Here is a 23481-nt window from a genome sequence, read left to right as displayed (position 1 = left end):
CAGGGTGCATAGTCAGGGGACACTTGTTGCATATCTTTGTTTTCTGATTACTTTTAGAATATAAAGAATTAGTCATTTTCACATTAAAAGGTAGATAAGGATTATAAAGCTTAGAGAATTTCAGTGATGTATATAAACTTACACATGCAGTTAATAATGGCCTCACGTGTTATTCCTTTGTCCTGTGAGGATTCTCCTACTTGGTGGGTGGGCACAACAGAAGTAGAAGTGTTATCAGGGCCTAGCACTTGCTCAGAAATGAGCTGCATCTCTCCTTGTCACTTTCCAACTTTGTATGTGAGGCACGGCCCCCCTCAGCACAGCCTCAGCCCTCCCCACGGCCCAGCAGAGAAGTCATCACTGATCAGAGTGCTGAGGGACGCCTGGATGGAGATGGGGCTGGGCATCGCTCGAGTTCGCTGGTGGATTGCCTTTGCTGGCTATGTGATTGGCCTGGGGCTGCTTCTGCTGATGTTACTGTGTGTTCTGGCAGCAGGGGAAGGGGCCAGGGAAGTAGCTATACTGTTCTGGAGCCCCACTGTAGGACTCGTGTTAGAGGCAGGCGCAGTTTTCCTCTTCCATGTCCATGAAGCCAAAGGCTTATGTAGTGTCCAGGCCGAGCTCCAGCATGCGCTGAAAAAGGCGAAGGAGGCCCAGGCCCTGGGCGCAGAGCCCTAGCTAGCCCCACTGCTGGGGCAGCAGGAGGGGGACAGAGCCGAGGAATAATAAAGCTTGACACTTCAAAAAAAAAGAGTTTTGGCTGTTGTTCATAGCCCAGTGATAGAGACCAAGGCAGGTACCTTCACTGGGAATAAAGAACCACCATGATTTCTTTGGAGCTGATTTACCTTTTCCTCCATCAAATCATGATTTGGCTCCTTGGGTATTGATATCTAGCCACTGCCAGAGCCCAGCTCCTTCTGTCTTCTGGAGAACAGTCCATCTGTGGTGTTGATCTGCTGGCCACTTTTGTCCTTCATGTTCTGTCACTGGTCCTGTCAGTGAAGTTACTGTCTTAGTTACTTTTCTTATTGCTGAGACAAAATATCAGGTACCTAAAGTTAAAAGAGAAAAGGTTTCTTTTTCAGCTCAGTTTATGGAGATTTCAAGCTGTATTCAGCTGGCTCTGAGGAAGGTGGTATGGCAGAGGGTCATCACAGAGGAGAAACAGTTCATGGCAGGCAGAAGGCAGCAAAGTTGCAAGTGTCAAGTGGCCACAGCAGCCCTCTTTCTGTCCCTTATATTTTATCCAGGCTACATACCCTGAAAGTAGGTAGCACTCACACCCAGGGTGAGTGCTACCCATTATCCATTCCCAGAACTATGCCAAACTAATTAGTGAACTAATTTAGTAGTTATATACCCTTAATCCCAGCACCATATATTCTAGATCTAGCCACTTCTGAAAAGCCCCACCTATGACTACATGAAGCTTTTGGGGAGACATGTAGACACAAACCATAACAGTCACTCACCCCAAGTTTTATTTTTGGGCCTTTATCCTGTGAAGAAATACAGCTAACACGAGGATTTTCACTTTACCTTTTTCATTTTTCCTCCCATCCACTATAGCATCCTGCATCTTTTGTACTTATCTCCCCAAACCATTTGCACTCAAGGTTTAGCATCTAGTTTATATGAGAAAATAGCGATGAAAGATACAGATATTTCCAAGTGGAAAGAATTTTTAAGCACATACTTGGTTTTAGAATGTATTTGCTATTTCCGTCAGACCTCGGTTTTTTTTTTTATGTTTCTGTTTTCATTATTTTCTATAGTTAAAGTAGTACAATTGATGCTAGCTTGATTATCCACATTTCAGTACTATGCCTGTAGGGAAGATCTTTCTGGATTGGTTTGTTTGTGGTTGTTATTGTTGTCTGTTTTTTGAGGCAAAGTCTTGCTACATTTTAAACTGGCCTTGAACTCACTAGGTAGCCCTGGCTAGCCTTGAATTCACAGCAGTCCTGTCTCAACCTCCCAAACACTGGGATTGCAGGTATGTACCACCATGCCTGGCTTCTTCCTAGGTCCTGATCTAGAGAGAATCCATGGTCGTCCTCAGTCCTTCTTCCCCAGTTCCCACTGGTGGTTGAATCTTACACATTTGGTCTCTCAAATGAGCACTTGTCTGTTAATTTCCACTTCCTCTACATTAGTTCAAGGGTTTGTCTAGCATAGTATTGTAATAGTTCAACTAACACACATTGCCTGTAGCCTTGCCTCTTGTCAGTGTATTCTTTCCATTTTCACCTGAATTCTTGAAGCGTAAGTTATATTACCCTGTCGGTCAGCAACTCCTTGCTGACATATTCTGACAGCATTTCTTAAAACTGACACAAACCCCAAGTCCAAGATGGGATGCTAGAGTTTCTTTGCAAGGCAGTCTCTCAGAACTTAGGTTACATTTTCCATGTGGAAGCAGTACATGGAAAATAGGCTAACAAGCCAGCTGAAACTTTAAATTAAACCCTCCGCGATCACCGAAGCCTACCCTGCATAGTTAACAGTGTTTCCATAGAAATAGCCTCCCAGATGCCCTGTTGGTTCATCAAGATGGGGCATGGGTGTACGTCAAGGGGATTGGAAGAGAGCAGTCCCTTCCCATTGTTCTATGGATATAGAGATTTAATAACCAAAAAAACACGTAGTATTTATCAGCTGCCCAATATGAGTCAACCTCAAAGTTAGGCACTTTATATATTTTGTCTCCATTTCCCTAACTGCTCTGTAAAATAGTTATACTCCTTTAACAGATACTTAGCAAATTAATAATGTAAATAATATCACAGAAGAAATGCTTACCTGACATAAGAGAATATTGTTTTTAAGCACTACTTTTCAAACTTTAGTAATTCATAGGCCCTTTTTAATTGAAAAAATAATTGCAGTCTCTCAGTGTTGACACACATGACTATAATTTTACTTAAATACAAACAAACATAAAATTAGGTATAAATTTCTCATATTTATACTTCTCATTTAGTTATAAGCCAAAACAGATTTGAAGTACAAAATCCTATAAAACAAATTAAGTGCAAAATAAGGTTAATATAATATAATAAATGGTGTTTTACTGAAAGCAAATTGCTACTTACAGTGTGCATGTGGAGCTGCCTGCCACTCTAATTTCCTTTATTGCTTGCATTATCATTGAGTCTCTTCTTGCACTATCTTTCCTTCTAGGATATTGACAGCCCAGGATTGGAACAGTACGCAGTGATTGCATCATGGTGTCATTTTGGCTTTCGCTTGGTGGGACTCAATCATTTACATATTAAGTGAGCATCCTTTTTATTATTTCTTAAAATTAAAGTGGTGTATTTGATGTTAGCTTGGATTAGAAACATATGGAAGTCAAAATGCTGTGCTTAGTTAATAAGTGGCCATGGTAATGATCCAGCATATGTTTATATTAATTTATTATAGATAAAAACTTTGTTTTAAGCACTTTTGAATAACTCATAGACCCTTGAGAATGCATCCCGGATCCCAGTTTGAAAATTTTTCTTTTAATGTATTTTAAAGCCATTATGTATTTATAACCGTTACAAAAATAATTCCTATGTATTTATTAAACTAGGTCTTCCAAATACCTTTATAGGGGCTGGGGATTTAGCTCAGTGGCACAGCATCTGCCTGGCAAGCTCAAGGTCATGAGTTCGATTCCCGGTACTGGAGAAAAACCAAAAAAACCAAATACCTTTATAAGAAAAGACTAGTTTGTTATGATATTTTCTTCAAGCAATAACTCTATATTTCTTCAAAGTGTTGTATAATTTAGTCTTTCATAAATTTAGATGTATTAGTCCCTTTACAAGTCTAAATGATAAATGTTTTACAGTATTATTGCTTACTCTTTTCTGTAGCTGGAGAAGGTAAATTTCAGTTTAACTGGAAAAAGAATACCTTCTACCAAAAGTACTAGTCATACAAGACAATAAACTCTGTAAAAACAGTGAAGAGTTACAATGGCATTTGTCTCATTATGTTGCCATAAACATTCAAGTGGTCTCTTCTTCAGAATAATTGATCGTTTTCATATTTCTGTTTCCTTCCCAATTTCCTTTTCTCCTTTCTCTTTTTCTTCCTTTGAGTCGTACACTCCCCTTACTTCCCTTTTTTCTTATTCCCCTTCCTTAATGCAGAGGTGACCTCTCTTCTCACATTTCAGTGAGCTGTGATGGCTTAATTTAGTCTTTAGCCCAACTTTCTTCACTTGAGAGCTGGCTCTGAGGTTAGGGGCAGTGGAAAGTAGGAATGCAGTGAGGTGAGTTCTAGCAGCATCTCATCCCTCACTCTAAACCAGCCATCTCAATGGCCTCTCCAAAGCAGGGTGGCTCCTGACTTGGGCCACACCAGACAGAAGATCAAGCTTGATTTGCCAGATCCTATTCATCCCCTCAACACCCTAAAGCACAAAAGCACAATTTAGGGGTAGCTATTAGCATGGTGCCTATTTACTTTGCCTTGTTTTACAATAAGCATGTGGACCTACCCATCTCTGGGCTGAGCTGGGGAACGTGTGTGTATCTACTTGGAATTCTGCGTTCACAGTGAAGTCCCCTGTGCTGGGCAGTGCAGCTGCTGCTGAGTGGGCCTCTTTTGGCTGCCACAGCATGTGTAAAGCAGCATCCAGATTCCAGGATGGCTGAGCTCTGCCATTTATACAGACCTACACTCCGTGGAAAGTTCCAGTTTCTTCGTCTGTAAAGTAGTATGTACATCACAGAGTTTCCGTGAAAGTGAACAGTTTTCCTGTGTAAATTTCTTCAAAGAATGCCTGGTACTTTGTAGTCAGCAAGCACTTATTTAGTATGCACTGTGTTCCAAGCAGTCCAAGAGATAAAGAGATGAAAATGATATAGCCCTGCCTTATCGGAACTTACATGATTACAAATACAATGTGGTATTACAATAAAGAATTTAGGGAGTCAGGAGATCTTCATGACAGAGCTAAAGCTTGAACTGGATCATGAAGGACAAACAGAGTTTTGCCACCTGGAACAGAATTAGAGGAGCCACATTCCAAACTGAAGAAACGCATTATGAACACAATACACTTGAGAGACTGTGGACTCTTATGCTGTTAGATAACATTTAACCTCTTCTCCTGTGGATACCTTTCTAAGCAGGAGGCTGAGATGGGCTCAGAAAACGTTTTGGAACATATAGTAATAACTAGGAAGAGTATTAACTGCTTCATCAAAGAATTTAAACTTAAAAAGCAAGCTGGGAACCGAGGGGTGCTGCTGTGCCATGGCACACTTACTGTTGCACAATTCCTCCCCTGAGATGACTACCATGTGACAGGAACAGTAAATTATGACAGAAAACTTATGTGGTTAGAACAAAAGGGCTTCGCCTTTTAAGAGAGCTTTTATTAGATTTTCATAGTTAAACAAGTTTTACTTTGGTTTCTTATTTAGACAAGGACCTCATGTCTTAAAATCTTGCCTGTTTAGTGATAGCAAGGAATTTTTTTTTTTTTTTTTGTCTGAACTCAAGAAGATTCTTTCCTACTCATGGAATTTCCATTTGTGTACCAAATTAAATTTGTATGTTATCTTCTGCAAAACCTCTTCCTGCAGCTTTGCTTTCGCTTCCTCTCCCCGCCCTTTTAGTCATGTACCGAAGGCTTTGGCAACTGGTCGAGGTGTCAGGTCAGCGTTTTTCACTGTGGAAGAGGAAAGGTTGGGAACAATGACGTGGGCATATTTGTCACATTTTCCTTTGCTTTTTTATACAAGTGACCTACACGTTCCATTACAAAAACCCAGTGAGAGAACCTTGGCTTGTAAATTTTACACTCACATCCTGGAGACGGACTACTGTGTGCATGACATATGGAAGATAGTTCCTCAGTGAGTGTCCCTAAAAGCCCAAGGGCAGCAGTGAGGATTCCTGACTCTGCCTGCAAGGACACGGCAGATTTTGTGGAGAGAGATAATGGCCTTCAGGAGTTGTAGAGTTGGAGGAGCTCTGTCCTCCTTTCTGGTGAACAGATTCTCCTTGGGTGTCTTTAGGGATTGCTGTCTGTGTGGGGTTTAACAGACGACTTCCACACACCCTGTTCAGGAAAGAGAATTGTATTTAGTTTGAGGAACTCCAGCTTCTTCAGCTGACCAGTTTCAAGATTGGGATCAGGTTTGAATTTGGTTGTTTTGTATCAAATCTACTTGAAACTGTTGGACAAGTAGCGAACTAATTATCACTGTACAGCAACAGAGTAAAAACAGTAACGGGTTTTTAAAAGGCTGTCACAACTTGAAGGGAAATAGGTTACTCTTGAATAGCTTTATCCAAAGCCTGGAGGGCCTGGTCCTGGAAACTGTCAAATATGAAATAGGACTTTAGATCATGACATCCTCGCTTGCTAGTAGGGCAGCTTCAGCTATTATACTCTCCTATAGACCTTTTCATCTGGGGGATCTGCTTGGAAATTATAAGGAGCAGATGAGCTTTCTTAGCGGACATTCCATTTGGGTGCTCTGTATCACACCTGTTCTGGAAAATAAGGAGGAGGACTGGCAGGGGCTGTTAGACTTCCTGTGTAAGTGCCTCAGGAGACACGTGTCTTATTTCTCAAGCACAACTCTAGTGACTCGAGTTTCCCGTTTGGGGAGTGTCAGAATTGAGCAGGGAAAGCTGCAAGTTATTGATTACCCTGGAGTCATTTCACATAGGCTGTAAAGCCCAGAGCTTGCTCTTTAGACAGATCTGCATCTGGTACAGCTTCTCTCTTGAAGAGCCTGTTAGAAGTTAGAATAGTTTTGACAGTGTCCTCACATGTCTCCATACCTAATTAGTGTTGAAATGAAGCCCTCAGAGTTCAGGTTTGTGGCTTAGACAGCAGCTCCATCTGGTGCTTGCTGAAGGTGTTTGCTTGGTTCACCTCCTGGGGCGGCAGCATGAATACAAATGTGCATGGAACTGGTAGAGGTGTCAGAGCCAAGGTGAGTTTCCCCGCTCAGCACTGGCTCGGGCTGTGTTCCTGTGGAATCTTGTTTGGCAATGCTGTTGATAATATGATAGCTGCTGATCAACTCAGCAGCCACCTTTGGACTGAATTAACTTACACTCAAATTGGGGTGTTATTTTTCATATTTATCAGTCTTGGAAAAAGAAATATTACTTGTAAAGAAGGAACTTAATTCCTTATCAAGGATGAGTTTAACTTGATTAACAAACTCTTAGGTTAAGAAATTGTCCCCTTCCCTCTTAGATAATATTTCTTCCTCTTCTTTCTGTCTCATCATACCATAGCTGTTACTTTATTATTCTTGCAGGGGAGTTCTCTTCTCCTGGATTTACCCACTAACGCCCTGCCCATCTCATGCTCTGTTTTCTGTTTGGCCTACATGTTTCCCTGATTGTAATTCCCAAACAGGTGAGAACCAATGAAATTCTCTTCTGTGTCCCAAATTCTTGAATTCAACTGCCTACTCTGTTTTTTGCTGGCTTACAAAGTATGAATTTAGGATCTTTTCCTCCTTCAGTGTTGTCTGTCTCAGTAAATGGCTCCATACATCATCGGAACACATAAACTGAAAGCCTCAACACCTGTACTCTCTCCAATTCCAGTCATTCTTAAATCTACCTTTCTCACAGGGCATGGTAGCAACTCCTGTAATCCTAGCAGTTGGGAGGCTGAGGCAGGAGGATCACTGCAAGTTCAAGGGCAGCCTGGGCTACATAGTGAGTTCATAGTAAATTCATCTCAGTCTGAATTACGGAGTGAGACCCTGTCTCACAAACTAAAATAAAATTTTTTAAAAACTAAAAATTAAATCTATCTTTCTCTGCCTTCCTTGAAGATACATCCTAATGCGAATCTTCATCAGACCCTAATTTGCCCTGTCAGGCCTGTAAACAGTCTGTTTGCCTCCTGTCCCATCTCTGAAGTTCATTTTCTATGTAGCTTCCAAAGCTCTCTTTTGCAAATCAGCTTTTCTCAAGCTTTGCTTACATATACAGTAGTGAAGTTCACCTTCTTTAGAGTGTACTTCTATGAGTTATGACAGACACATGCAGTATAACCACACAACATTTGCATTGTCTCCAGTTTTTGTCTGTAAACCTTTGTGTACTGTAAAAAGTTTTTAGTGTAAAAAGAAATTTTCCTTTATCTTGAGTAAATACCTAGGATTGGGATTGCTAGGATGCAAGTTTATATTTAACTTTATGAGAAACTGCCAAACTCTTTTCCAGAGCGCCTGAACTGTTTGAATTCCCACCAGCGATACACATTGTAAGAACTGCTCCATATCCCTGGGAGCACCAGCCAGATTTTTGTTTTGGTTTTGCTTTAATCGTTCCAATAAATGTGTAGTGGTAGCTCCACGTAGCTTCAATTTGCATTTCTATATAACTAATGATATTTAGAATCTCTCACATTTTTGTATACTGTTTATATGTCTTTGGTAAAACATCTGCTCAAATATTTTACCTGTTTTTTTATTGGAATTACTTCCTTTTCTGAGTTTGAAAAATTCTTAGTCTAGATACAAAGTCCTTAGATAAATGTACTTTGCAAAAAAAAAAAAAAAACAAAAAAAAAAATCTCCTCGTCTGTTGCTAGTATCTTTGGCAGGGCAAACATTTCCATTTTGGCGACGTTCAAACTATGAGTTTATTCTTTCCTATGTTTGGTTCTGTATCTGCAGACTCTGTCCAACCTGAGATCACAAAGGTCCTTCATTTTTCTTCTAAGTTGTATAAGCATATTTTTTAGTTAGTTCATGTATGGTGTGGTTTTAGTTAATTCATGTATGGTGGGAGGTACAGATCAAGGTAGAGGTTCATTTTGTTACCTATAACTATCCAGTTTTACTGCTGAAAAAGACTATCTTTTTCACGTTTGTCCAGAATTAGTTGACTGTGTTTGTGTGGATGTTTCCAGACTCTATCCTGCTCTGCTCCATCAGAGGACAGCAGCAAACATTTTTTGTTTGTTTGTTTGTTTGTTTTTCTCCAGTACCGGGAACCGAACTCACGACCTTGCGCTTGCCAGGCAGGCGCTTTGCCGCTGAGCTAAATCCCCAGCCCCAGCAAACATTTTCTGTAAAGGATCAGAGCAAATATTTTAGATTTTGCAGTCAAAAGGCAAAGTGAAAGTTATTATTTAGGTACTTGTATAACAAGAGAGGATAAATTTCTACAATTTTTCTTGGTGAAATTCAAAACATAATTGAGGTACAATTTTTGTAACAGGAAGGAGAGTGGAATTTCTTTTTTGGGAGATGAATAACATTTTACTTAATTAGATTCAAAATTAGTGTTTCTTCCCATCAAAATGGATTATAGCCAAAAAGAACCAAGAAAAAGGTATTTTTTCCACCCTCAAGAATATATAGAAATTTATTTATTTTATTCTATAACTTTTACACTATTTCTTAAAATTTTGTGCATGATATAAAAAGACTCTAACCTAATTTTTTCAAATGTAAATCCCAAACACTTTGAAAAAAAATTTGATTATACCCAGGCGTGGTGGCACACACCTGTAATGCTAGCATATGAGAGGCTGAGGCAGGAGGATTACCTTAAAGTTGAGGCCAGTCTGGGCTACATAGTGAGTTCAAGGCCAGGCTGAACTACATAGTGAGAGCCTGTCTCAAAAAACAAAACAAAACAAAACAAGAAGGATTATAAATGTTCATCTATTAATGCATGTCTGTAATGGAATCATATATAGTTTAGCTTTGAAAAATGTCTTTTCACACAGGTGATACATGTACCTGTGGAAACTGTGCTTTGTAGAGTGCCAAAAACCACTGCAAAGCAATCTCTATCATACCTCCTTAACTCTCCATTGTAGCACAAAAGCAGCCATAGACAATATGTAAACAAAGGGGAGTAACTATTGCAATTTCATATCATTTTTACTTACCATAAAATATTCTTCTTTTGATTTGTTTTAATGTTTAAAATCATCAAAAGTAATCTCAGGTTAGGATACAAAAACCAGGGCTAGATTTGGCCTGGGAGCTATAATTTGCTCACCCTACCACTCACCCCTCTCTCTCCCCCATCTACGTTTCTGTCCTTTCACCAAAACCACACTGTCAGGATTACTGTAGTTTTATACTAAATCTTAAAATCAGATAGTGTCAGTTTTCCAACTTGTTCTTTTTAAAAATTGTTTCTCTACCTTTCTATATAAATTTCAAAATCAGCTTATACAAAAATCCAGCTCTGATGGTGATTATAATTATGTTGAAGCTAGAGAACATTGTTGGGGGTGGGGATTGCTATCTTAGTATCAAAAGAACTTGGTAAATCTCTGCATTTATTTAGGTTTTCTCTGATTCTTATATCAGTGTTTTGTATTTTTGCCCATATTGATCTTGGCTTTTGCACATATTTTGTTAGATTTATACCTATTTCACGTTTTCTGGCTAGAAAGGTCTGTTTAAAAATGTAGATTGTATCCTGTTGTTTCCCCTATTCAGAACCCATATATGGCTTCTTACTGCTCTGAAGTCTATAATCTGAAGGCTGTCTGGAATCGGGCCCCTTTTCTCTTTTTCAGCTGAATTTTGTGCCACTCTTCCCCTCACTCACACTGTTCCAGTCCCAGACAAGGAAGAAATGGTTTGTCTACTAAAGGGTATAACTATTAGACTATCTTAAAGGGTAGACAAATATTTCCAAACACAATCGAGGAATGTGTTTTAACTTTACTGAGTCACTGGCGCCTTTATATTTCTTTGGTCCCTAAATCTATAAGTCTTCCACTAAAGCAAAATGCTTTAGAACTATTGGTTATGAGGGACTTCACTGTATGTATATTAGCTAAAGAAAATATTTTCATTCCTTAGAAACATACTGAAACTTGGCAAAACAGTCTGGGTTTCTGACCAGAGTAAGGATTCTGTCACTGTCATTATACATGGATGAAGTTAAACTTTCCAGCTATTAAAATAGTTTTTACAAGCCTACTGCCAATTTATTACAATATTCAAAGCAGACACATAGGACTGTACTGGTGTTCTGTGGAAAGGTCTGCAGCTATAAGCTTAGGATGAGAGAGAGAGCCATAGGATTCATTGTTTTAAACAAACCTTAAAACCAGTACATTTAATAAACCAAGGTTTATTCATTATGCTAGGCTCACAGAGATGAGTAAGACACAGCTCAGGCCTTAAAGGAGGCCAAAAACTAATGGTAAAACAGACCATTAAAACTAAGATGCTTGTTTGTGGAGCCATGGCTAAGGGGCTTCAGTAATCTAACGAGCAATGAGCAGCCCTCTGGGATTTAGAACATATAAGACTGGTTGGTTTCAAGATATGAGGCTGGAAGGGGAGGCAAGGACCATCTCATAAAAGGCTTAAAGGCTTTCATCCCATTTTTAAATTCAGATATTCACCTCACTGTCTTTAGAATCACCCCGGGAACTTGTTAGAAATTCAGGTTCTTGGATTTCTGCCCCCTGAGATTTACTAGGTAGGGCTATGATGGTTCCCCAGGAGATTCTTAGTTAGCGCCAGTCCTCATTGGGCACACTGACATTTAGAGCCAATACCTTTGGTAAAATTTAGCCACAGAATAGTTAAGCTTGTTAATAAGATGATTGTATTAGTATTTTTAGAAAGTTAAATCTGATAGTATTGCAGGACCATGGAGTCACCTGAGATTAAAATGCAAATTCTGATTTAGTAGATCTGGGGTTGGATCTAAGGTAGCTGCATTTCTGACAAGTTCCCAGAAAAGGCTGGTATTGCTTACCTGACTGAGAACCACACTTTAAGTAGCAAAGGGAATCAAGGATGGATTAGAGTGGGGTGAGATTACAACACAGAGATCAGCTAGGAGCCTAGCAGTAATCCAGGCAAGAGATAGTATCTGAACTACTAACAGTTTCTGTTAATGACAAAAATGGGTTCCAGTGAAATGTAATGTTATAAAATTGGCAGTAAACTTTGGAGTTAGAAGTAGATGAAGCTTAGCTATCTAGGTGGGTAGTAATGATATTAACTGAAATTTATATATATATATATATATATTTTAGACAGGCTTTCGCTATGTAGTTCAGGCTGGCCTTGAACTCACTTTGTAGCCCAGGCTGGCCTTGAACTCACGGTGATCCTCCTGCCTCAGCCTTCCAAGTGCTGAGATTACAGGCATGTGCCACCATGCCTGGCTTAAAGGCTTTTGTTTTGTTTTGTTTTTTTGAGATAGGGTTTTGCTTAACTGAAATATAAGATAAAGAATAAGATGGTTGCTTCCAATGTGACTGCTTAGAGATCAGTCTCTTGGAGTTGAGAAATGGATAGCAAGAGAAGGATTCATTTTGAATTCATTGAATTTAAGAGTTTATGAAGTGTCTAAAACTCTAACAGTGGGTGGAAGAAGAACCATAGACGACTAAGAAGTGTTAGAGACTGGTTGAAAACAGAATGGTATGAAAGACATTTCCAGGCAGGGTAGGGATAGTTCAGTGGTAGAATATTTGCCTACCATGAGTGAGACCCTGGGTTTGATCCCTAGAATGTAGGGGCAGGGAAGGCATTTCCAGGAGATGAAGGTCATGGCAAAGATTCTGTATATTTCCAAGGGTTTGGGACATGGTGTCACAGTCCTGTAATCCCAGCTACTCGGGAGGCAAGCCTGGGCAATTTAGCAAGGCCCTGTCTCAGAATAAAAAATAAATAAAAAGAGCAATGGGTATAGCTTAGTGCAAGAGTACTCTTGGGCTCAGTCCTCAGTGCTGAATATAACATATAATATAAAAATTAGAGTTAAAAGGCTAACTTTCCATGCAGTGGCTAAAGGGAAATTCTAAAGACTCCAAATCAGTTTATTTTCCAATCTTTTCATTTAAGTAAGATTAGAAGCCAGAACTTTTAAGTCACTCACGATGGTAAACCTCAGAGTGCCTTTCCCATTCAGTGTTTTTCTTCTTTTTCTCCCATAGGTTGATCATTCATAGAAGAGCTGCTATAACCACATAGAGGAGGTGAAGACGTAACATAAAGGTTTTGCCATGCACTGAAAGAAAAGCATTGTCTGTGAAGTTCTATTTTTAAAAATGTCTGCTTGTAACACCTTTACTGAACACGTTTGGAAACCGGGTGAATGCAAGAATTGCTTTAAGCCTAAAAGCTTACATCAGCTCCCCCCAGACTCCGAGAAGGCATCCACCACCCATGGCAATGTGAAAACGAATGCCAATCACAGTAACAACCACCGCATCAGGAACACCGGAAATTTCCGGCCTCCTGTGGCCAAAAAACCTACCATAGCTGTGAAGCCCACTATGATGGTGGCAGATGGGCAAAGTGTATGTGGTGAGCTTAGCATCCAAGAACACTGTGAGAACAAACCTGTCATCATGGGGTGGAACCGAAACAGAGCTGCTTTGAGTCAGAAACCACTTAACAATAATAATGAAAATGATATTGAAGGATTTAGCCATGTTCCTAAGCCTTATGACAATAATGATAGCGCAAAGAAGGTATCAAATAATAATAATGGACTAACTGAAGTGTTAAAGGAGATAGCAGGCCTGGATACCACCCCTCAGATAGGAGGAAATGAAACAAACTCCAGAGAAACCTTCTTAGGAAGAATAAATGATTGCTACAAACGCTCACTGGAAAGAAAGCTCCCACCAAGCTGTATGATGGGTGGGATAAAGGACTCTCAGGGCAAGCATGTCATTCTGAGTGGGAGCACGGAAGTCATCAGCAATGAAGGAGGCCGCTTCTGCTACCCAGAGTTCTCTAGTGGTGAGGAAAGTGAGGAAGACGTTCTTTTCAGCAACATGGAGGGGGAGCATGAGAGCTGGGATGAGAGTGATGAGGAGCTGCTGGCCATGGAGATCCGCATGAGAGGGCAGCCTCGCTTTGCTAACTTCAGGGCAAACACTTTGTCTCCTGTGCGATTCTTTGTGGACAAAAAATGGAATACCATCCCCCTACGAAATAAGTCACTGCAGAGAATTTGTGCCGTGGACTATGATGACAGCTATGATGAGATTCTGAATGGATACAATGAAAATTCTGCAGTCTCCTGTGGACAAGGAAGCGTTCAGAGCATGGTGTCCTCGGACTCCACATCACCTGATTCTTCTTTAACAGAAGAATCACGTTCTGAGACAGCTAGTAGTTTATCCCAGAAAATTTGTAATGCAGGGGTGTCTCCTGGTAACCCTGGAGAGTCTGAGGACATAAAGGAAAATTATGAAAGTCTCTCTGGTAGTAATCAGGAAAAGGACTTGCCACAGGCCTCCAAAAGCTCTGTAAAAGTACCAGAGACACACAAAGCAGTCCTTGCTCTTCGATTAGAAGAGAAGGATGGCAAGATTGCTGTACAAACTGAGAAGCAAGAAAGCAAAGCCTCTACAGATATTGCTGGGCAAGCAGTCACCATAAACCTCGTCCCTGTAGAAGAGCAAGCGAAGCCCTACCGAGTTGTAAATCTGGAACAGCCATTGTGCAAGCCATATACTGTTGTGGATGTGTCAGCAGCCATGGCCAGTGAGCACCTTGAGAGTGCTGTCAGCAGCCCTAAGACCAAAAGCTCATCCTCCACTCCAAACTCTCCAGTAACGTCACCTGCATTGACACCAGGACAAATAAGCGCCCATTTCCAAAAATCCAGTGCAATCCGATACCAGGAAGTGTGGACTTCCAGCACCAGTCCACGACAAAAGATTCCTAAAGTGGAATTAATTACTGGCGGAAGTGGACTAAATGTCCCTCCAAGGAAAAACTGTCACAAATCAGCACCAACTTCACCCACAGCTACAAACATATCCTCCAAAACTATCCCTGTTAAGTCGCCCAATTTGTCTGAAATAAAATTTAACAGTTACAACAATGCTGGTATGCCACCTTTTCCAATTATCATTCATGATGAGCCAACTTATGCCCGGAGTTCCAAAAATGCTATTAAAGTTCCCATTGTTATTAATCCAAATGCCTATGACAATCTAGCCATCTACAGAAGTTTTCTGGGAACCAGTGGAGAACTCTCGGTGAAGGAAAAAACCACAAGTGTAATAAGCCATACTTACGAAGAAATAGAGACTGAAAGCCAAGCGTCTGATAACACCACTAGCAAACCCACTGAAAGTCCCCAGGCTAAAGGGTTTTCAAACAGTGCAGAGCGCAAAAAGGGCTCAGTGGCTCAGAAGGTTCAGGAGTTTAACAGCTGTCTCAACAGAGGTCAGGCTTCGCCACAGAGAAACTATAGTTCCAGCCACAGCTCCCCAGCCAAAATCCAGAGAACCACTCAAGAGCCTGTGTCCAAAACAGAAGGCACACAGGAGTCTCAAATGCCAGGCAGCACTGGCAGCACCAGGGAGAAGGCAAGCACCGTGCTCTCACAGATTGTAGCTTCTATCCAGCCCCCCCAGTCTCCTCCAGAAACACCCCAGTCTGGCCCTAAGGCTTGCAGTGTGGAAGAGCTTTATGCCATCCCTCCCGATGCGAATGCTGTCAAGAACATACCTAAGAGCACAGCAGTCCGGCCCAAGTCTCTCTTTACATCTCAGCCTGGAGTTGAGGCCGAAGCACCACAGACCACAGAAAGTCCCAGCACCAAAGTTCAGAAAGACCTATTTGCAAAGCCTGTCGCCTCTCCTACATCCAAATTAGTGACCAGCCCCCAAAGTGAGCCACCGCCTCCCTTCCCCCCACCACGGTCCACTTCCTCCCCTTACCATGCAAGTAACCTTCTGCAGAGGCATTTCACCAACTGGACCAAGCCAACTAGCCCCACCAGATCCACAGAAGCTGAATCTGTTTTGCACTCCGAAGGCAGCAGGCGGGCAGCAGAGGCAAAGCCTAAACGCTGGATATCATTTAAAAGTTTCTTCCGCCGCCGGAAAACAGATGAGGAGGATGACAAAGAGAAAGAGCGAGAGAAAGGAAAACTGGTGGGCCTGGATGGCACGGTCATCCACATGCTTCCTCCTCCTCCCGTTCAGCGCCATCATTGGTTTACAGAGGCAAAAGGAGAGTCTAGTGAGAAGCCATCCATTGTCTTCATGTACAGGTGTGACCCTGCCCAAGGCCAGCTCAGCGTGGAACAAAGCAAGGTCGGGGCTGAGCAGACTGCAGGCACAGAGAAGGATAGAACAGAGGGTGTGTCGCTGCAGGACTCAGAGAAGAAGAAAAATAGTCATTCTTCTCCATCACAGATTCCTGAAAAAGTTCCCAGGTATGTAAAACAGACTGACAGAATATGAGGAATCTTTAAACACATTTTCATGTGTAAGTTTTTTAGTATCTTTTAAGATTGCACAAGAACCATTTCTGTTTATATAAGTAGCACTCTGTGCCCATCATCCGTCTTTATAACTGTATTCTAAGATTGGAATATTATTAAAGTGATCTTATTGCATTGAACAAGGTTTATGGCCCTGGCTCTGTAGCTAAAGCAGCCTGCTGCATTCCAGTGAATGCAGAGGGCTTTAACATAGAAAAGCAAATCCATAGCACTGTAATAGCAATAAATAATACGTTGTCCTGAAATGCTGTGATGGTGTGAAGAATAAACAGAATCTAATGAATGCTTTTCCCCTCACTGTAAATGAAGTGAAACTCTTTCGAGCAGTTCTTTTTTGGCTTTTACCAAGGTGTTATCTCCATGTGTATTACTTTAAGGGACTATTTGGTTTTTTATAGCTATCTCTTTCTGTTCTCTCTTTAAGTGTTGTGGGGAGTGGGGACAAGTAGTTTAAAGACACTTAGTATGTAGGAGAAAAAGAAGTCGGTTCTTGAGAGCGAGACTGAATGGTATAGCCCTCATTTGCCTAGGCAGATTATGTATCCACATGAGTCTCAGGCATTAGTTTTCTTTAATACCCAAATAACTTTTTATTGGTCACCTACTCTGTGCATGGCACATTCCAGATACTTCTCTCAAATCCTTCTGAAGCCCTATAAATTAACTAGTTTTTAGAAAAAGAAACTGAAAATCAGGACAGTTAAGAATTGACCAGAATTGCAGAGCTAGTATGTCAGAACTGGAATTGATACCCTGATATATTTTACTCTAAAATGTTTTCTTCCTAAAACGTTTCATTATTAATGAATACAAGATCAAACAAAGGGCTGGGGATGTAGCACAATGGTAAAGTAGTTACCTGGCATGCATGAGGCCCTGGATTTGAGCCCTAGTACTGCAGAAGAAAAACAAATTCAAAAGTAAATTAAAAATATTTTAATTTATGTGTGTCATTCACATCAACACTTAGTTTAAGAAGCCTGTTTTTCTTTCTCATTTGTATTATAAGCAAAATTAATTAACTTCCATTAAAAACAAAGAACATTTATCTCATTTGTAACACTTAGGATGATTTCCTTATACTTCCTACTTATTTTATTTTTAAACTACAATATACCCTGAATGTTTCATTCTTCTGATTCTGAGTCCTTCTCCCTCCTCGCTTATAGTAAACATTCTCTACCTGGGCTGCTTTCTCTCTAGCAAAGCCAGCAACCCCTAATTGATGGGGTAGATTCTTAGCAGTTTTTCTTCAGAAAAGTATAAATAAAAGTGAGGTTAACTTTTAATGCCTTCACTTGCCTAGCAAAATTTCAGGAAGTTTTACATATACTCCTTACTAAAATAACCTTTTTACATACCTCCAAATATGTCAAAATGTTGACAAGTTCCTGTTTTCCTTAAATCCATGTAATAAAGCAACTAGAATAATGGTAACATATTTCTGGAAAGAATAGTCTTGTCATGATAGTTGAGTGTTTTCCATTTTAACATGTTCAGTGATAGGATGATATCCTCTTATAGTAATAAATGCATGTATTTCCAGCTCCTGTTTTAATTTAGAAAAGAGGCAATTTAAACTGCACACATAGTTGGGACTTACCTAAGAGGGGTGACAGACAGTTCCTGCAGATTGATAAATGGCTTTACTCCTAATTGAGTATGGCTGTGGTGAATTTAGTCTCACCCTGGAAGGCAGAGCCCAGCAGTGATTTGGCCTTTCTTTTGTGAAATGTGACTCTCCTTTAACTGCATGCCACTATATGTGGGCTCTGGGGCATCCCAGGCCCTGAGCATGGCAGACTACCAACTATTCAGCTTACATTTCACAGATTTCATTATACATGAGCCAGTCATCTCTTCCAAGATGTGTTGGTTTCTCTAGATAACTTCCCAACAGGTTCCAGGTGAGACTCCTGGTCCTTGGGGCTACATTTTCAAACCACTTGTCTCACCATCATTCTAAAGATCCATGCTGTAGTATTTATGAAAAGCCAAGATAAAGCTGTTCCTAGAGGTACATTTATATTTTCTCCCTTCATAATGACCCAGACTAAGTAGAAAAAGAATTATTCTTGTATTGTTTTTAACATTATGAAAAGTTTAAAACATGAATATGCATATTGAAAAAATACACAATTTGCTTTTTAAATAATTACCTCATTTACTTGGATATGCCATTGGTATTTACTTGAAGCAACTTGAGAGGAAAAACACTACAATCAAATGTCAACATTTGTGTTTCTGGCTTGATGGCAGTGTGATCATTAAATTACCATCACACGGCTAGGAACACACTGCTTGAAGAAATTATATATATGAAATTTCATATATTATAATTATAATTATAATTTCATATATTATATATGAAATTTCCAAACCTAAACTGTCTATAAGGAATAAAGAATGAAGAAATACTGAAGGCCAGACCCCAGACTCTGAGACATAAGAGACTTTATAGAGCCTTTCATTATGCACTTAGAGTCATTTATTTGACTCTTTTGGATTTAGTATATGCCATTAGGTCCTGGAACAATAGGGGCAAGGACACTGCTGAAATAATGGACTTGGGTTCAACTTTAGCTTCGACTATCTGTCTGGTCCTTCAGTGTACTGGGCTAAATGATGCCAGTCACATAGAATTAACTAGATGATTTAATGAGAAAGCATGCAATGGGCATAGCACACACATTGAGTCTGACACATATTGGGTGCCTTGAGATGTAGTAGCCCTTCTGCCCTCAATGTGATAAATGCTAAAGGCACAGAGATGAAGATGGAAACAGAGCAGACAGAAGCAAGATGTAGCTGGAAAAGGATAATGAACAGCCGTGTTGTTCTAAATCAGTTGAGCTCATAGAGTAGACAGTGATTATCAGAGGCTGGGGTGCTGGGGGCTGTGCAAAGTGAGATGTCAGAGGATACAAAGTTATACTGTGTCCACTGCACAGCATGGTGGCCATGGTTGATGCATTTTGTATTTCTAGACTACTGAAGGAATAGAAGATCATCACAGAAGAATGATAAGCAGATGAGGTGATGGTTATGTTATTTTTCTTTCTCTTTCTGCAGTGAATACATTTGTTAATATATGAATTCAATATCACTTTGTGCCCCATATATATACAGTTATTATTTTACATTTAAAAAGCTAAAAACAAAAAGCACAGTAGTTCAAGTATGGTCTCTGTGAGGTCAAACAGTAACCATGCAAATTTAATGCTGCTACAGTTTAAGTGTCAAGTGTCACCCAAACGCCCAACGCTAAAGGCTTGCTCACCAGCCTAGAGTGCTCCTGGGAGGGGCAGAGCCTCTTGGAAGTGGGGTCTGGTGGGAGAAAGTGAGGTCACTGGCCCCAGACCTTTCTTCTCTCTTTGCTTCCTCTGTGTGCATGCCTGCCATGACATGCAGCCTCACCATAGGCCCGGAGGCAGTGGTGCAAGCAGCCAGAGACTGATGCTTTTGAAACTATGAGCCAAATAAACCTTACTTCCTTATAAGCTGACTATGCCAGGTACTTTGTCACAGTGATGGGAATCTGACTAGCCAAAATACAAACACATTTGTCTTTACTGTGTTGACCTTTGTACTGATGGTGCAGAAATAATTGTGGGGCCTAATTACTTGCACCTTACATAAGCCAAAGCCATGGCACCATGTTGTATAGGAGTTTAAAGGAAAAATATCAGTTCTCTTAAGGATACCCTTTTTGAGGTAGTAAATTTTATTGAATGTCAACCCTAGAGTTACTGCTCTTTTTTTTTAATTCTACATGATGAAACGGGAGGACTTTGGCTGCACACCAAGGTATGATGCATGTACTAAAGAAAAATCACTTGTGAGATAGTGTGAATTAGGAAGCTCACCTAGCCCTCTCTTTCATGGACTACTTTAAAGGAATGGCAGGCAGACCAGTGACAGTTATTCAGACAAGTGTTTGCCAGGTATTTTCTTAACAGTGAACACAGTGCACGTATTACTTCCAAGGAAAACAGCTTGATCATATTTGTTGTCAATGATAAAACTCAAGCTTTCAAACAAAAGTAAGAACTTTTGAAAACTTTTGCCTGATGCTGACCTTGACAGCTTCCTAATACTTACGACACTTTCCAGATGAGATTGGTGGTGGAAGTAGCAACATGTTTTTTAATATCATATAATGAAACACTTGGAGGATCTGCATAACTCAGAAAATCAGTAATTTCCAAATGACCACCTGCATAATAATACAAAATTATGCGCTAGTAAAAGATCCATTCAAACTACAGTATAGACCAGTGCATTTCAATGTAACTGAGTACAAAAAGTCATTCATATGGTTTCAGATTCTACATTGCAACTAACCTTTAAGAAACTAACACTTGTTAAGCTCTGGTATAATACTAAAGGAGAATATCCAGTTATCTAAAAGGCTATTAGATTGTTCCTTCCTTTCCCACCTATAATTCTGGATAAGAACAGATTTTTGTGGAATGTTTTTTAATCAAAGCAACAAATCACAGCAGATTAAATGCAGAAGCAATATGAGAATTTGGCTATCATCTCTACTAAGCCAGCTATTTAAAAAGATTTAAAAATATTAAAAAGGATTTTAATGAATTAACTATTTTTAAATTTTCTCAGTTTTAATTCTATTATAAATGCCAAAAGATATAACATGAACAAACAAGATTTCTTCTGGCTGTCACTTTCTAGGAGCTTTATATTCTGAGATTAAAAAGTTTACAAATTGCTGGGACAGGCTGTAGAGTTGTGGTGGAAACATTTTTAAGCAGGAAAGTACCATGTTATTTTGTTTTGTTTTGTTTTAATTAATGTTTGATTTTCTTTTTAATTTTCTGGCAGGAGTATTAAGTAGACTGAAAGGTAGACTACCTTGGGTCAGATTTTGGTTCAAAAATATATCCACAGGCATCATTTCCATCTAGCTACTTTGGGTGAAGAGAAATTAATCTTATGATTACTCTGGTCTGTGACCAGCTGGGAATTTATCAGCTATCATTTTCTTTTAATTTATTTTAAAAATAAAAGAAGGAAAACATATTAACAAATAGACACTCATTTACAAAATAGCATAAGAACAATACAAACAATACACAGTTACAGACGAAGTGGTAGGAAATTAACAAGGGTTGTTGTATTACATATTGATATCTTCAAAGTGGTTTCTCAGGAAAACAAATAGAGACATGCAAGATTGATCAAATAAGTAATCATTAACTGCTCCTTTCAGTAAAATGATAGAAGTCAGTAGTACAACCATGTTAGCTATCCTGGATATACATACATACATAATTTCCCCTTCTTTCTTTCCTGTTTTCCCTCACCCTAGTTGCTTTTTACTTTTGAGCATTTTCCTTTCATTGCACAATGTCTATTATACCTCCTAATTTTTATTCACTCTTTCAGGTTCTTACACTAGTGAGACAATACGTTGCTTACACATGGAGGTCTGGTTTATTTCACTTATGAGTATGATCTGTAGTTGTGACCATTTACCTGTAAAAGCCTCGAGTTTATGTTTCTTTATTCAGCTGTCATTTTCAAAGTGATACCAACCTACCCAGCTCCCATCTCTGCAACTCTTTGGTGTCTGTGACAAGGGAAATAGTATTGCATAGTGAGGAAAATGCAAACAAACGTTGGAGTCGAGCAAAGATTTGATATCTGACTTTACCAGTGAGTAGTTGTGACTTTTGACTTTTAAGTTAAGGTTTTCCTATGTGTACATCAGGAATAATAATACTTTCCTTATTGAGATGTTAAGATAGATAATCCCTGACATATCTAGCAAAAGGAGTTGGCCTGTTTACAGAAGTATGCTTCAGGAACCAGAGTTTAATATCATCCCTTCTTAATGTATTGTCCCTGCAAACTATTCTGAGACTAGCCACTTGCTGTTTTTAAATAAATCCAGTAACACACCCCATTGCCCTACAGATGTGCGTTTTGCTCACCTGCATGATCTGAACCTTTTACTCATGCTGTGACATGCAGCCTCCCCAGAGGCTCAAAGGCAGTGGTGCAAGCAACCAGGGACTTACGCTTTTGAACCATGAGCCAAATAAACCTTACTTCCTTATAAGCTGACTATGCCAGGTACTTTGTCACAGTGATGGGAATCTGACTAGCCAAAATACAAACATATTTGTCTTTACTGTGTTGACCTTTGTACTGATGGTGCAGAAATAACTGTGGGCATAATTAAGTAGACTGAAAGGTAGACTACCTTGGGTCAAGTTTTGGTTATTTTGGCTTCCCTTCCTTATGAACACCTTGTGTATAATGTTGACCTTGGAATCAATACTACAGGATTGCCTTTTAATGGAGACTATCTTAAAATAGGTCCTTCTGTTTTAAACATTTTATCATAGAAAATTTTAAATAATTTAAAAGTAAATTAATATAAAAAGTTTACCACGAAACCATATATCAGTAATTGCCAATTTATAGCCAGTCTTATTTCATCTATACCCATCTACTTCCCTCTTTATTTTGAAATGAATTTCAGACATTTTATTTATGCATATTTCGGTTTGTAGGCATAACAGATAAGCTATTTTTTTTTTATCATAACCATATATCAAAGAAGGTTCCTTAAATCTTGTGGGTTTTTTTTTTGTTTTTTTTTTTTTTCTTTTTGAGACAGGGTCTTGCTGTGCAGTTCAGGCCGGCCATGAGCTCACTTTGTAGCCCAGGCTGGTCTCGAACTCACAATGATCCTCCTCCTGCCTCAGCCTCCCAAGTGCTGGGATTACAGGCATGCGCCACCAAGCCCGGCTAGGTTCCTTAAATCTTAATGGCTAACCCCTGGATAAACATCACCTAGTATCAAAATGTTGAATACTATGTATCTTCTGATGCTCCTGAATTGATACTCCCATTCCCAACCTCTTTCCCATAACTCACACGTGACTCTGTTATGGTTTGTGTCTGGATGTCCACACAAAGCTTCATGCAGTCATGGCGGATGGGGGGCTTCAGAGGTGACAGAATCTAGAGTGTGTGATGCTTGGATTAAGGGTGTATGATTAGTAAATCAGTGCATTGATTGGCTTGGCATAGTTGTGGCTAGGATTAAGGATGTGAGTGCTACACTCACCCTAGGCAGGTAGCCTGGCTACAGTATAAGAGCCAGAAAGAGTCCTGTCCTTCTCTTCTGCTGCCATGAACTGTTTCTCATCTGGGTTCTCCCTCTGCCAGTCCACCCTGCCTTGGACCCAGCTGATTATGGACTGA

General features: G+C 39.8%; 1 protein-coding gene across 8 annotated transcripts in view; it reads left to right on the top strand.

The window, feature by feature from the left end:
- Peak1 (pseudopodium-enriched atypical kinase 1) overlaps nucleotides 1-23481 on the top strand; it is a 284201-nt gene that overhangs the window by 203223 nt on the left and 57497 nt on the right. For 7 of the 8 annotated variants that reach the window (XM_005393487.2, XM_005393484.2, XM_013518878.1 and 4 more), the window contains 2 exons: nucleotides 3187-3281; nucleotides 12923-16173. In XM_005393487.2, the coding sequence (XP_005393544.1) occupies nucleotides 13037-16173 (3137 nt within the window). In that variant the 5' untranslated portion in view covers nucleotides 3187-3281; nucleotides 12923-13036. The remainder of the gene's footprint in view (nucleotides 1-3186; nucleotides 3282-12922; nucleotides 16174-23481) is intronic. The other variant, XM_013518882.1, reaches the window with a different exon arrangement.

This window comes from Chinchilla lanigera, unplaced genomic scaffold (assembly GCF_000276665.1).
Source record: "Chinchilla lanigera isolate Chin_1 unplaced genomic scaffold, ChiLan1.0 scaffold00049, whole genome shotgun sequence".
In the NCBI taxonomy this organism is placed as follows: domain Eukaryota; kingdom Metazoa; phylum Chordata; class Mammalia; order Rodentia; family Chinchillidae; genus Chinchilla; species Chinchilla lanigera.
The sequence above is the reverse complement of the archived record's forward strand: the minus strand, read 5'-3'. Positions and strand labels throughout refer to the sequence as shown.